The sequence below is a fragment of the Ylistrum balloti genome, unplaced genomic scaffold (assembly GCF_031769215.1).
Source record: "Ylistrum balloti isolate Yb309-2 unplaced genomic scaffold, AGI_CSIRO_Ybal_v1 Utg369936, whole genome shotgun sequence".
Taxonomy (NCBI): domain Eukaryota; kingdom Metazoa; phylum Mollusca; class Bivalvia; order Pectinida; family Pectinidae; genus Ylistrum; species Ylistrum balloti.
Genome location: NW_026782046.1, coordinates 12,598 through 25,916, shown reverse-complemented (window position 1 = coordinate 25,916; position 13,319 = coordinate 12,598). Strand labels below are relative to the sequence as shown.

At 34.6% G+C, this 13,319-nt stretch overlaps 1 protein-coding gene across 1 annotated transcript in view; it reads left to right on the top strand.

The window, feature by feature from the left end:
- Positions 1 to 6,115, top strand: part of LOC132547137 (adhesion G protein-coupled receptor L2-like) — a 29,489-nt gene extending 23,374 nt beyond the window's left edge. Inside the window, exons 10-20 of the mRNA XM_060210892.1 lie at positions 663 to 838; positions 2,287 to 2,339; positions 2,462 to 2,582; positions 3,203 to 3,306; positions 3,798 to 3,900; positions 4,134 to 4,287; positions 4,467 to 4,533; positions 4,770 to 4,836; positions 5,213 to 5,307; positions 5,430 to 5,598; positions 5,933 to 6,115. Of these exons, the coding sequence (XP_060066875.1) occupies positions 663 to 838; positions 2,287 to 2,339; positions 2,462 to 2,582; positions 3,203 to 3,306; positions 3,798 to 3,900; positions 4,134 to 4,287; positions 4,467 to 4,533; positions 4,770 to 4,836; positions 5,213 to 5,307; positions 5,430 to 5,598; positions 5,933 to 6,040 (1,217 nt within the window). The 3' untranslated portion in view covers positions 6,041 to 6,115. The remainder of the gene's footprint in view (positions 1 to 662; positions 839 to 2,286; positions 2,340 to 2,461; positions 2,583 to 3,202; positions 3,307 to 3,797; positions 3,901 to 4,133; positions 4,288 to 4,466; positions 4,534 to 4,769; positions 4,837 to 5,212; positions 5,308 to 5,429; positions 5,599 to 5,932) is intronic.
- Positions 6,116 to 13,319: the final 7,204 nt, after the last annotated feature.

Below are 13,319 nucleotides of genomic sequence, written 5' to 3'. Positions count from 1 at the left end.
AATTAATCTCTTACTTTCCTGTTTACCTATAAATATATGCACACTTTCAGTTAAGCGTCCAGAGTGTGTGATATATGAATTCCAGTGGATTATATATGATCTCTAAGGGAATATACTGATATTCAAGTATTGCTGTAACGGCACAGAAAAATTGGTTAAATGTAGCTAGCAAAAAACACTGACTGGAGCTAGAAAATAATTATAAGTCACCAATATATTTCAATCCAGACTCCGCTGGAAATAGAATGCTATTCTAACTGAGATCAAAGGTAGCAGAAAATAAAGCTGTCGTGACATAAATTTAACACATTGGTTTAGTTCCCTCATGACATGAAGTCTACTCAACATGAATTGTTGGTACTATAGTAATCGAAGTAAGAAAACTTTCCACCAAAGGAGTCCTAAGGACAAGAAGAAGGACAACACTTTCCCTTCAATATTCACTGTATGACATTACAAATAAGATGGGAAAGGGAAAACTTTAGAGTGGATCTTTTGATCTGGCTTCGCATTGCAAACATGACATTAAAACACTAGAACATGACCATTATCATAGTCAAAGACAGGACACCACCTTATGGCAGAGTGACAGTTTTCAGAACATACTTCTGTTTTTAATTAAAAAAAAAGTAACTGTGATTACAACACTTTTTTTTTCGCAGATGATCTGTCCAAAGTTATATTCATGAAACATTCCGACATTGGAGAATTTCTGGTGTCCGAGAACGAGTCTAACGCAACGCCACAGATAGCGAGTAATGTCATTAGTGTGTCGATTGGTCATGCTGACACAAGTAATCTCCCCCAGCCTGTCACCTTCTCACTTCAACTATTACAGGTTTGTTATACAAAGATATCCGAGGTCATGGAGCATAACTCCATTTATTATAGTTTTCACATGAACAAATTGTAAGTTGTTGAGAAACCAATTCATCGCGTCATCATCAATGTCCAATTGAATGCTTGTGCCAGGTGTCTTTTTTCACACTCTTGAAGGAGAGATAGGTAGGACCTATCAACCTAAGGAAAAAGATGATGAAGCTAGCAAACAAGGTAGACTTGACGAGTGTTTGCAACATAAACATTTTTTCCGAGGGTAGATATCACCCTGTCTCACCAACATGGAGATAAAGGATTATTTTCTCTTACCCTGCTGGCTTTATCAGATACTCACTTATAGTTTTGTTGTCTCATTGCTTCGTATTAGTGATATGATTTGATTATTGACGTGATGTCAGTGAATTGTTCCTGTGATTCCATCTCATTGTTCTGACAGGGGAATCACCCATCTCTACCTTAGGGCGAGACTGATAAAATCTGTTACCTGTTACTGAGCGAGATCAGTGTATCTCAGTCGAGAGCTAAGATCTGTTTTTGACTATGATAATCACCAAAATGATCATATTCTGGCGTTTTATTACTAGTATCCTGTAAAGTAATCCCATCCGAGGCGTTAGCCGAGGTTAGGATGTTACGGGATCTTAGCCCTGTAACTTAGCGAAATAGGGGTATCTCAGTCGACGGCTAAGATCCTGTCACATAATCCCAACCGAGTCGTTAGCCGAGGTTAGGATGTTACAGGATATTAGCCCTATACTGATAAACCCCAGTAATATATGTAATAGGTTTTTTTCTCGCACTTACTACTCTGAAATTATTCAATACCTACATCGGATAAGGCTGTCTGAGGTGCGAGAAATGGAAATCTCACACTGGTAAAAGGTGTGGATTTACCTGACCAGGGTAAGAGACAAGGACATCTCACACCGGTTAAAAAGTGAGGATTTTGCTGTCCAGGGTAAGAGAAAGAGCTATCCAGCAACCACAGCATCACCATGTCAAGCAGATGAGAAAAACATATACACTTCAGTTGTTTAAGTTTTATCAACATCGTGAAAAACAAGTGCAGTTGTATTTCTCTGGAAGAAAATAAAGAATTAAGATATCCTGAATTATGTCCTGCTGATGATCATTTACTACAACAGTCTTCATTTTGTTTCTCTAAGAAATACACGAATCAATTTATCCTATTTGTCACTTCATCGCTTTGAAAAAATGCACTGTTGATGAAGAAAATAATTTAGTTGACATTTATCGGCCATATGCTTTACTACTATGTATATGCTACTTCTGCACGAATGCAAGCAAGTCATATTTATGGATTGAAAAATAGAAGAATGAATTAAATATTATTTTCTATTCCATTTTAAGGAAACATATGGCATATGGTATAGAAATTTTAGAAACCTACAGAAATATGAAATAAATATTCCCTTTTCTTTACAGCCAATCGATGATGAATCTGTGCCATTGTGCTCATTCTGGAACTTTTCCGAAGGGTGAGCTAGTCTTCTTATCATCTTAGTATTTTTAAATTTAATTAATTTCAAATACTTTCGATTAAAAAGCACAATTATACTGTCTGTCGATAAATGTGACTTGATTTTCATCCATATTACAGTGAATCGGGAAGCTGGTCCCAGAGCGGATGTGATGTATCAAATAGGACTCCCTATCGTGTCACGTGTCAGTGTAATCACCTAACAAGCTTTGCCATTCTACTGGACGTATCTGGAGTAGCAGTATGTGTCTTGTAACAAATGAAATGTTTGAAAAAATATGTTTAACTTTATAATCTACTTTATCAGACAATATCAAATTCTTCCGTACCATTACGCCATATCCGCTTTTCGACATCATGATTGATTTGGATTAAATCTCCACATAATCATTACAGGCGATATCAAATTATATTAATAAAACTGACAATGGGCTGCCATACATCACAGCATTATTAGATGCCTCTAAATGTACCGAGGTGACAAAGAAAATGCAAATGCAGTGATAAAATGTGCAAAAAAGACATTTCATGACACATAAGGTCAATTTCATATCTACGATATCTTGGCCATTCTTTCATATAAAATTGAAAGAATCAATTGCTGATATCGCAAAGCTTATCGATGTTGATCGTAACGCAATCTTCAGTGCACTTAAACTCAAAATGAATCATACATAATGCGCGGTCCACATAAACGATTCTCTCTTATCAAGACAAACAGTGAATTTGATTGGTATGTTTTATGTAACTTGTTTTGAAATTGTTTAGAACATTTTTGAAGGATTTACATATTTTACAAAATTAAATTTTTCACCTACGGATACGTTTTCAATAAATGATTGTGTGAATTTATATTTACAGATGTCTAGTCACCATCACTCTATCCTGCGGTACATTACTTATGCTGGATGTATCATTTCTTTGATCAGCCTCTTCACAAGCTGGTTGACCTTCAACTGTCTCAGGTATACATAACGCAGGGCCTATAATTACTTCTCACTTGGTATACATAATACGGTCACCTGTCGATGGGTATACAGGGTGTATGACCTGTTGATAGACTGTTTTAGGAATACACAGGATTGCATAGTACACGGCTTGCTATATATGGAGTACGGGGTAACATTTTGTTTGTCCGCAAAAATCCTGATCTAAGGCCTGTTAACTACCTATATTTATTTGATATGCAGGATGTAAGGCCAATGGTTGTCTTCTCTAGAAATTCGTGGAGTGAGACGATTTTATTTGTGTACTGTGTAAGGTCCGTATTTCCACTGTATTCATAAATCTGGACCTACAATGCGTGCGAGGTTTGAAATTCCAATTTAGCAATTTCATGTGGGCATACTGAATAGGATTCACATTCACCGCTTCATCGTTGTATAGATTTTGCTGTGTGTGAGTAACATACATTTCTTACAATAACACTAATATTTTAACACCTTATGTTTACCAGTCCACTACAGGGTGAAAGGAATTCCATCCATAAAAATCTTGTCTTTTCCCTGTTTGCTGCCGAACTTACTTTCATCGTTGGTATTGACCAGACAGATAAACAGGTAAGAGGGCTTTGTCGTTAACTTTAGCCCCGTAAAACAATACATTTGGTTCAGTATCATGTAAAACACGAATTTAACGGATTCGTTCAAAATAATTCATTACATCAATATTGCGTATTTTCCTCGCGTGTTATTTTGACTTCTGATCAAACGGCATATTTTCTTCCTCATAAGATAAAAATTTTGATTTAACATATTTTCTGAAGCAGTTGTCTCCTGTTTATCGTCTACAGGTGTCGTGTGCAGTTATCGCCCTTCTGTTGCATTTCTTTTTCCTGTCTGCTTTCACGTGGATGTTGATGGAGGCCGTACAGATCGTCATTATGTTGGTCCAAGTTTTCGATACAGCCAAGTCTAACCTGAAATACTTTTATCTGGCCGGATATGGTACGAAATATTACAGAGGAATGTAAGATAGAAACAACAATAATATCAGAAAAAACAACAAGAAGAAAAGTTTCAAAATTAAACAATTTTCAATCGATTTGAGAGAAAAACCATATATGATTTGTTTTATATATATATTTATATATATATTATGTTGTTTGTTTCTCTCTTCTACATAGGCATTCCTATAGTTATAGTGGCAACCACTGCCGGGATAGACTTCACAGCTTATGGCACACCACAATAGTAAGTATACGGATTATTACAAGGACAGAATTATAATACCAGGCATTTAATTTTATGGAATAATGATGAAGCTCAACTTAAAAGAGACATCGTCTTTGCACTTTGATATTTGTTTCAATTCTTTAAGGAATGGAAGTCAGTGTCACTCATTGATTGATTTGTTACATAATTTGCTTAATCAAAGACAGGTTGTTGTTGGTAGTGTTTACATAATTAGTGATATTTATCCCTTGCAGTTGCTGGTTGACAACGGACCGTTTTTTCATCTGGAGTTTTGCAGGACCTGTTGCTGCCGTCTTGCTGGTACATAATATCTCATTCGTAAACAATATGCGCATAAATGGTGTTATTATTGTTTCTACTTTGTAACCCTTTCATTTTTATCATGTCACATTTGGTTTGTCAAGGAGTTCAATTTTTTCACCGAAATATGACCTCTTGGGGTTTTCTTTCTGACATTGTTGTTGACGATCATTTTAAAGCAATATGATAACAACATTCTACACAAGAATGGACCAAAGACAGCTCTATGGTTACAGTTTTGATAAAAATTATTGTACCGATTAATTACTACAGGAAACACATTTAATGAAATTAATCAAATATTAAGTTAAAATAACTATGCTGCTATGAGGAAAGACAATTTTATAAGATTTTGTCATTTTGTTGTTCATTTCAGGTGAATGCTGGGATATTGACTTACGCAATGAGCACAGTGTGTCGCCATTCGGATTATGTATTTTCTAGAGAAAAGGCAAATGCCGGGAATTTTAAGTAAGACTTTATCTTTAATATTTAATTGTCTTTTTGTGGTTAATAAACATATAAAACTTGAAACGTTAAATCAGCTATTATTAAACACTCCCTCTGGATTGTATCTTGTTGTTTTGTTTCAGGGCCTGGATACAGGGTGCTTTCGCCTTAGAGGTTCTTCTCGGTCTTACCTGGGTGTTTGGCTATTTTTTCCTCAATGAAGAGACTGTCACAATGGCTTACATATTTACAGTATTAAACAGTCTTCAAGGCCTTTTCATCTTCATTTTCCATTGTCTACTCAATAAAAAGGTAAGGGGGAATATCTGAATCTGCAATTTTATTAAACATTTAAATGGAAATTGTATAATACAACCTTATATTTATTATGATTGATTGATTATACTGATGGGCATTGGTAAAATGGTTTAGTAAAACATACAATCGTCGTGATTTATGTATAGCAGGAATAAATAACCCCCGTAACAGTTAAACAACATAAAAACGTGTTTTTGTGCATCTCGCAAAGATATTCACATGTGGAAAGTTCTGAAGTACTACAACGAGTATTTTATATATTTCTATTGTATAATTTTATGTCGATACAATTGGATACATAACTCAGGAATGTATTTATGTATTACAGGTTCGAAATGAATATAAAAAGTTAGTTCATATCAGTAAGAAGGCCCCTGTTCTCTCGTCGACGAAGTCAGCATCTTTGCGCAAGAACGATGGATCATATGCCCTTTAATTGCATCCATACGGCTTCACGTCTTCTGCTCAACCTTTTCATTGACGACCAGTAATATTCCTTTGTCTTCATAAGAGTATCGTATCCTGAAAATGGATCACGAATTAAGTCTATATACAGACAGAAACAACAGCTTTTGATGTATCGAAGTCTATCAACGAACTGAAATGTTCAAACGAAACAAATCAGAAATACATTGTATATTGTGCTTTTTAAGCGATTTTGTGTACATTCATTTCAGCGTGGTGGCAACGGGTGTTATCTTTGTTGTTTTTAAAACGGATATCTGTGCACAGTTATTTTAAAGTAAAGTTTCAGCGTAACTTTGTTCATAAATTGTTTCTACCTGGTTGTATTCCATAGCAAGACATCATGGAAACAATGACATACGTTACATAGGAAATTATTTCTTTATACTCCTCTGCAATTGTAGTCGTTGTTATATTGATATGACTTTGTATGTATTGAGATTATTGCTAGTTTCTATTGTTTGAAGTGTCAGAGAAATGCATGATCATATTGATTAACCTTCGCTCCCAAATTCTCAACATTCGTCTATGAAAGCAATGGTTTACATTTCTTAATTCGTCTCACATCTAACATGTAGAAAATATGTGCTTGCTTTGCGGTATTAACCTATGAAGACCATCACGTGCCTTTAATTGGCCACGATAGTGCTCGGTTTGCACCCCACTCTTCCTAAAAACACCTTACAGTATATCATCTTTCAACTGACCAGACAATTTGAGCTACTTCGTATGAAGACAAATGCTTCCATGGCTCTAGTTTTTTTGAGGTGAGGATGATATCCTTGGAAATCCATCAGTATTTTTGTTCTTGTTTTTTTTAGTTTTGTCACTTAGTGTACCTCTTCATTTCACGTTTGTGTCATATTGTGTCATATTATGCCCTGGCATTTCAACAAATACTTAATTCAACACTAAAGCACTCTTGCGACTTTCTTAAGAACGTTTTTCGCCATATTGATGTAATGTTTTGGACACCCAAGCCTTATGACGTACATGTATAGCGATTAATCGTATTAGTTTTAAAAGTCAGAGCTATAAATTTTATATTTTCATAGTACTTCTATATCATACTTAAATGTAAAATAAGCTTGGAAAATGTACGTGTGCAAGCTATTCCGCATAATTTGTATGTATTTCTATGTAGTTTACTTTGTTTTCAAGTGCCAGTATGCTACCATTAGTGTTCGCCATTATATCATATGCTTTGTATTGTAGGTAGAAGTTTGAAAACTTTGTATGCATATTAATGTGATATGTCAGTATTTTATGTTATTGTGATAACAAGGCCAAGTTATGTGTTCAATAACCTTATCATATTTTATTGTTATCTAAGGATTCAAAGATTTTCTCATTTATTTTCGACGTTAAATACCCAGATGTAAAATTTAATCTTGAGCACAGAAAGAATGCAGATTTTGGACAAAGATAGTGGTGAACCATTCTGATTTGCTTAATACGGTTCCATTTGTCCATCAGTAGTATATATAGACAGCTAAGAGGGTTCGATAATGGCGGTTTATCAACTGTTTTATGCCCCTGTCATATGACCTAAAACATGGGATAATTTTTGAGAGCTTATGTCAGTGTCATTTATAGATATATTTAGTTGCATGAAATCAATGTAATATCTTAAAACAGGTTGATGAATTGTATTTTATGACTGTTGCAAACGTATTTGATACACGACATAGATTTTGAAACAAAAAACAAAAAACGCAAATGGTGCATTCAACATCTGATTTTGTGCATTGTTTTAACAGACTTCATTGAACATTGACGAATTGAATTGATTTTTTCATGTAACATATTTTTTTGCTCAAATACCGAAACAAAAATGACGTGTTGGTTTTACTTTTGCTTATTAAAAACAAAACGTAACAGTTGTTGTATTAAGTTGAAGAGAGAAACAAAAGTATTCTTTATATATGACATTAAATAACTTCCATATACGAGCCTGATATAACACGTAAGTTTATTCTAGTATGGTTTAGATACTGGCATGTCTGGTAATATATGAAATTCACTCAGTGCTTGGATGTATCTAATATGCTTGATATTGAAATTCTCAATAAATCTTTACGCTAAATATCGTACAACATGTTAATGTATCTTCAGTCATATGATCACACGGCAACGCATGCGTATGTTAACATTACCAATGCGTGTGGGTAATGACATCTTGCTGTAGGGTAAATAGTTGTTCCTGTATATACGATGTTAGCCCACACACTAGCACATGCATTAGTTAATTCTTAACTTACATTTACTTTCGTTTATTAGTCTGAGAACGCGCATACCTAATTAACTTAACATGAATATGGTTAAAAAGTTTCGAGAAAAATAAAGCACGTAAAAAGAATATACATTATTAGGTTAAATTAAGGTTAGGTTGGGAAAATCTAATTCTCACTATAACTCTGTACCCTTTAGTAAAATGTGTTTGGAACATGATCGGTGTTGAGAAAAGGTATTAAAGAAATTTGCGTTCTGTTCCAGTTTAAAGTCATCTTAAATGATTAATATATGTAAGGATTGTACCTGTATTGGAAATTGAAGTTGTAAAGAACAAAAAAAAACATCAACCTTTAGCTTTCATCGTCATCTTTCATAATCTCATGACATAATCAAATGTTTGAAGTTTGTTTAACTGTGTGTTTTTGTAGCTACATGATAAATAAAATTGTTATTTTTGTAGGTAAATGTTGTCCACGTTATTTTTTTATGAATCTGGCATGCTGCCAATATTCGTCCCTTCGCCAACCCATGACATGCCACTAATGACGTCAGTGGCTTCAAACAATTGCTTTTTCTACTTCGATACCTTGGTTAAAAGTGTTTCAGGGTTCAAGGAAGCGGAAGCATTACTGCATCATGGGCATTTTCTAGTTGAATAAATACTTTGAACAATAACATTTATATTTGCCATTTTCTTCGATCAATTTTTTGTTTTCCTGAACCACCGACAAGGTTTCAAAATTGAGGCCCTGACAAGAACATGAAGAAGAAATGGCTACTTGAAGCGGATACTTCGCTATCTTCTTCCATTGTATCTAATTCTAAATTTGTATCGAAAAATGCCATTCACTTGTGTTTTGCCTATGCTTTGTAGAATTTGAGATAACACGTAGTAGACATTGCTGGTGGACTTGCAGTTCCGAAGTTTGCTGTAATCTGCATGACACTATTTACTTAACCGAATAATGGCACGGTTCAAAATTAAATTTGTTGGATTTCAGGACTAGTGCACCTTCCAAACTTCATGCATGGTGACCTGTTTCGATTACCTTCATCCGGCGTCGTGCGTCGTACGTTCGTTAACAATTTAACATTTTCAACTTCTTCTCAAATCTCCTGATCCGATTTCAATGCAATTTTGCAGATATTAAACCTGGCCTAAGATGAACCAAAATTGTGAATAATACAGTCCCACTCTGCAGGGGCCAGAGAGGCGGGGCCAAAAGGGGTCAAATTGACTCGAATTTCAAAAATCGTCTTCTCAATACTCAGATATGGAAGAATAAAAAAAAACTCGTCATGGATGAAAGCATCTTAAGGTGCTTTACCAAAATTATGAACGTCATTATCCCAGGGTCTCACATTATTACCCTGTGGGGAGAGGGTAAATATTAATCTAGCTTATATAGGAAAAATAGATTTTTAACATATTCTGTTTAATTTCCCGTTGGAAACGTTTCAAACTTGGTTAGAATTATAAGTGAAGGATAATAGCATGATGGTATGCCCATGTTGATCCGTGCTGACCCCAATGTGGCTGATGGGTGGGGCCAAAAATTTCAAAAATCTTCTTCTAAACACCCAGGTATGGTAGAATAAAATGCTGGAAATTTTGGAGCGTAACGTTGGTTATTTCCCATTGGAAATAACTTAGAAAGAATTATTAGTACAGGAGGACAGTTTTGCTGATATGTATATATTGACACTTCCTTACTATATTCAGTGTCACAATTTCTGTTTCATGACACTTGATAACTATCCCTTAACCTCTATAATCGTTAGGTCTGTTGCTTATACTATATTCAAATAATGATATCATTCAGAATATACATAATGAGTGACATTCTTTGAAATTAATTGAAATATGAAACTAGTGCACCTCCCGTTTTGACATTTCGATAAATTTCAAAAGTGTCATATGAAATTCTGATTATAAGTAAGAATATTTTTGAGTCAACGAAAGCGAAGTGCTCCGGAAGGTAAAGCGTTCTCTGTTTCGTCGACGAAATCTGCCATGTGAAGCTTATGAAGTAAGGTATATATTTTTTTTCTTTTGTGTCGAAAATGCATACACTGTATGTGTGATGTAATAAAGGACATACGTTTGCTGCAAAACAAGAACCTGTCTGCACATGGTTTAAAGCTTAATGTAAGTTGTGCAAGATCAAAATGCAAATGTCTCACAAAAGGCGAGATACGACTCTTAGGCTGATTCATGGACACTTCATGCTTCATATCTTGAAGAGTAGACTAGAACATTTTTGGCAAGGAGCTAGATATTGCGTCCAGTGATTCAAATCAATTGGCTGATAAACGCAGTGTCAGAGCGGGTCATTTGTGTGTCTGGGAGAGTGTCTAGTGAGTTGTACTGGATGTTCATTGTTTTCAGATTAGTAGAAGGATTATTTAGACAGTAATGTGGCTTGATTCTATTCAGGTCAGGTTGAGGGTTAATTATTAGGAAATTTAAGATGGTAATTGTTGAAATTAAACAGTGTCGTGGAAATAGAAAGCGGTGTATGGCTGTTGAGGTGAGTCATGAAGAAAGGAGTTCTGGTATGGACACCACTGGTACTTACGGATTGAGAGCTGCGGATTGAGAGATGCGTGATTTGTACATTTTTACATATTTAAATAATTTTATATTTTCGTTCTGTAAATACACTATTAATAGAAGACAGACAATTACGTCATCATATTATTATATTGTGATTTTGATATTTGTGTGGGATGTTCTTGTGAAAGGTGGACCTCATACCGATCTTCACTATATATTTACTGTTGAGTTTTTGTCACTTGTCTTCTATAGATATTTAAGTAATTGCTGTATTAAACCTTATTAAGGTATTTCTAAAATTTCAAAACAAAACATTTGTTTTAAAATCTACGTATCATGTACAATAAACAACAATCTTTGTATATTTTCATGAACATATCTTTCTTTAATAAGTACGAGTAATAATGTACAAACCTGATCCAGCGCAGTTTTGGATTTGAAAAATAACCGTAACGCGCTTCACCTCACGTGTTTAATTATCGCTCTAGTGCTACATAATCTACTGAAGCAAAGTAAAGACACAATGCTTTCATTACATAGGTGACAAAACATATACGGGTCGTTTCTATTCCTTATGGAGCTTAGGTCATTTGTGTTATAGCGAACAAGCGTATCGCATACATTAGAATCACAAACGTCATAACAATCCTTCTGAACACTTGGCTTTTTATTCTTGTTTTTAGAATATAGCATCCTCGGCCACAGATTAAAGATGGAGTCTCGTATCTAACCCACCGTGCAATTTAAAAACCGATCAAATTGACAGCAGTCATTTTCTACATTTAGATAGAGAAACATGCTCATATCAGCAACAGTGACATTTTCCTGCTACAGGAATGTATCAACAATTTATTCGTATTATCATTCACAGACTTCATAGAAAAGTTGAATTTCATTATCACAATTCAACTTCTACAGTTGAATACAATTTTGGAATGTATTCTGTTTCAATTCCATACAGTAATAACTTTCTTGCGTTGCATCAAAATGTACTGTGTAAGACTCAAGTAGGACTCATGGAACTAGTGCAGTTATGTCTCTTTTGGTCTTTCAATCAAACATGAAATATGTTATTAACGATATTTTTCAGTCAGTAACAATTGTAAGTGGTCTCTTAACAATTTTGTATATGTAACAATGACTTCAGACTTTTCACATTGAATGGAGCTGTAATCAGTTCACTAGTGATATCAAAATTTAACATAAATGACTCAGTAAAAGGCATCCTTGGGTAGTAATATTATATTGCTGATATTTAGCCTATTTCCGGTCATCTGAAATTTCGTCTCAATTGACCGTGCAGTCGTCACTTGGGCTATGTCGTTTGTCATGGGTCATAGAATTTTCAGCATTGGATGTAGTAAATGTTATGCAAAATTTACATTGGCATAACATGCACAATGGTAACAAAATTATCTTATGACATATGTTACAATAAGCTAAACGATAGCTTTACTAGAACTCAGATTAAGGTATTTAACCCTCTTGTAATAAAACCACGGTAACGTTTAGTTTCTGTTTTGAGTACTGTATTTTATTAAAAAAGAAGACTGTGAAAAATTCATATGAAGTTGATTAAGCTGATTTTGTTTTGTGAAAATATTACTTAATGTACGATTGCCTGCTGAATCAAATAAAATATTATAATTATTGTTGTTTTGTTCATTAAAATACGACGGCAATGTCAAACGGAACGTGATCTCAGCAATTGTTCGTATACCCTTTCGACTGATGGTGTATCTAAATATAACCCAAATTGGGAATTTCCATAAATGACGTAGCGAAGGTGACGTGACGGATATGACAATGATAGTATGTCCCGTTCTGAAATACCGGATATGATGAACGGTACGTGACGTCACCGAATATGCCGCCATTTCTGATATTTTGAATATTTAATAAGGGCACATATGCACGTACTTGACTAGTCTTGAAGGACGAAACGCCTGTATGGCGCATTTTCATTCATTGATTTGCTCTATCATATCTAACTCAATTTTTTTTTTATTAAAAGTGCTCTTTACTTGTATTTCTTTTGTACAATAATTAGGGTGTTTGCATACTCAAAAGATTAAAGACAATATGTATGAATTGGGTATTTATATATTTATCTTAACCGACTTTAATATGGGTTTTGTTCGAAACGAGACTCATTGAGACTAACGCATTAAAACTACCAATAGTATGATCCATACGATTCACGACAGGACACCTAACTCATTATATGCGTCTCAACAAAAGTATTTATAGACTACACAATGTATGTGTGGACATGCGTGAGGGCGTGTGTGTTTGACCTTTCGATTCGTTTCCTCTTGATAACAGCTAGATTTTATCTCAAGCAAGTCAATGTGACACTACTGTAAGTACCAGTTAGTAAACATTCTGCTCGATGTTATAACGTGTTGTTATACATATATCTCTGCTTTAAACTGGCCACTAGTTATTGTAAATCAGC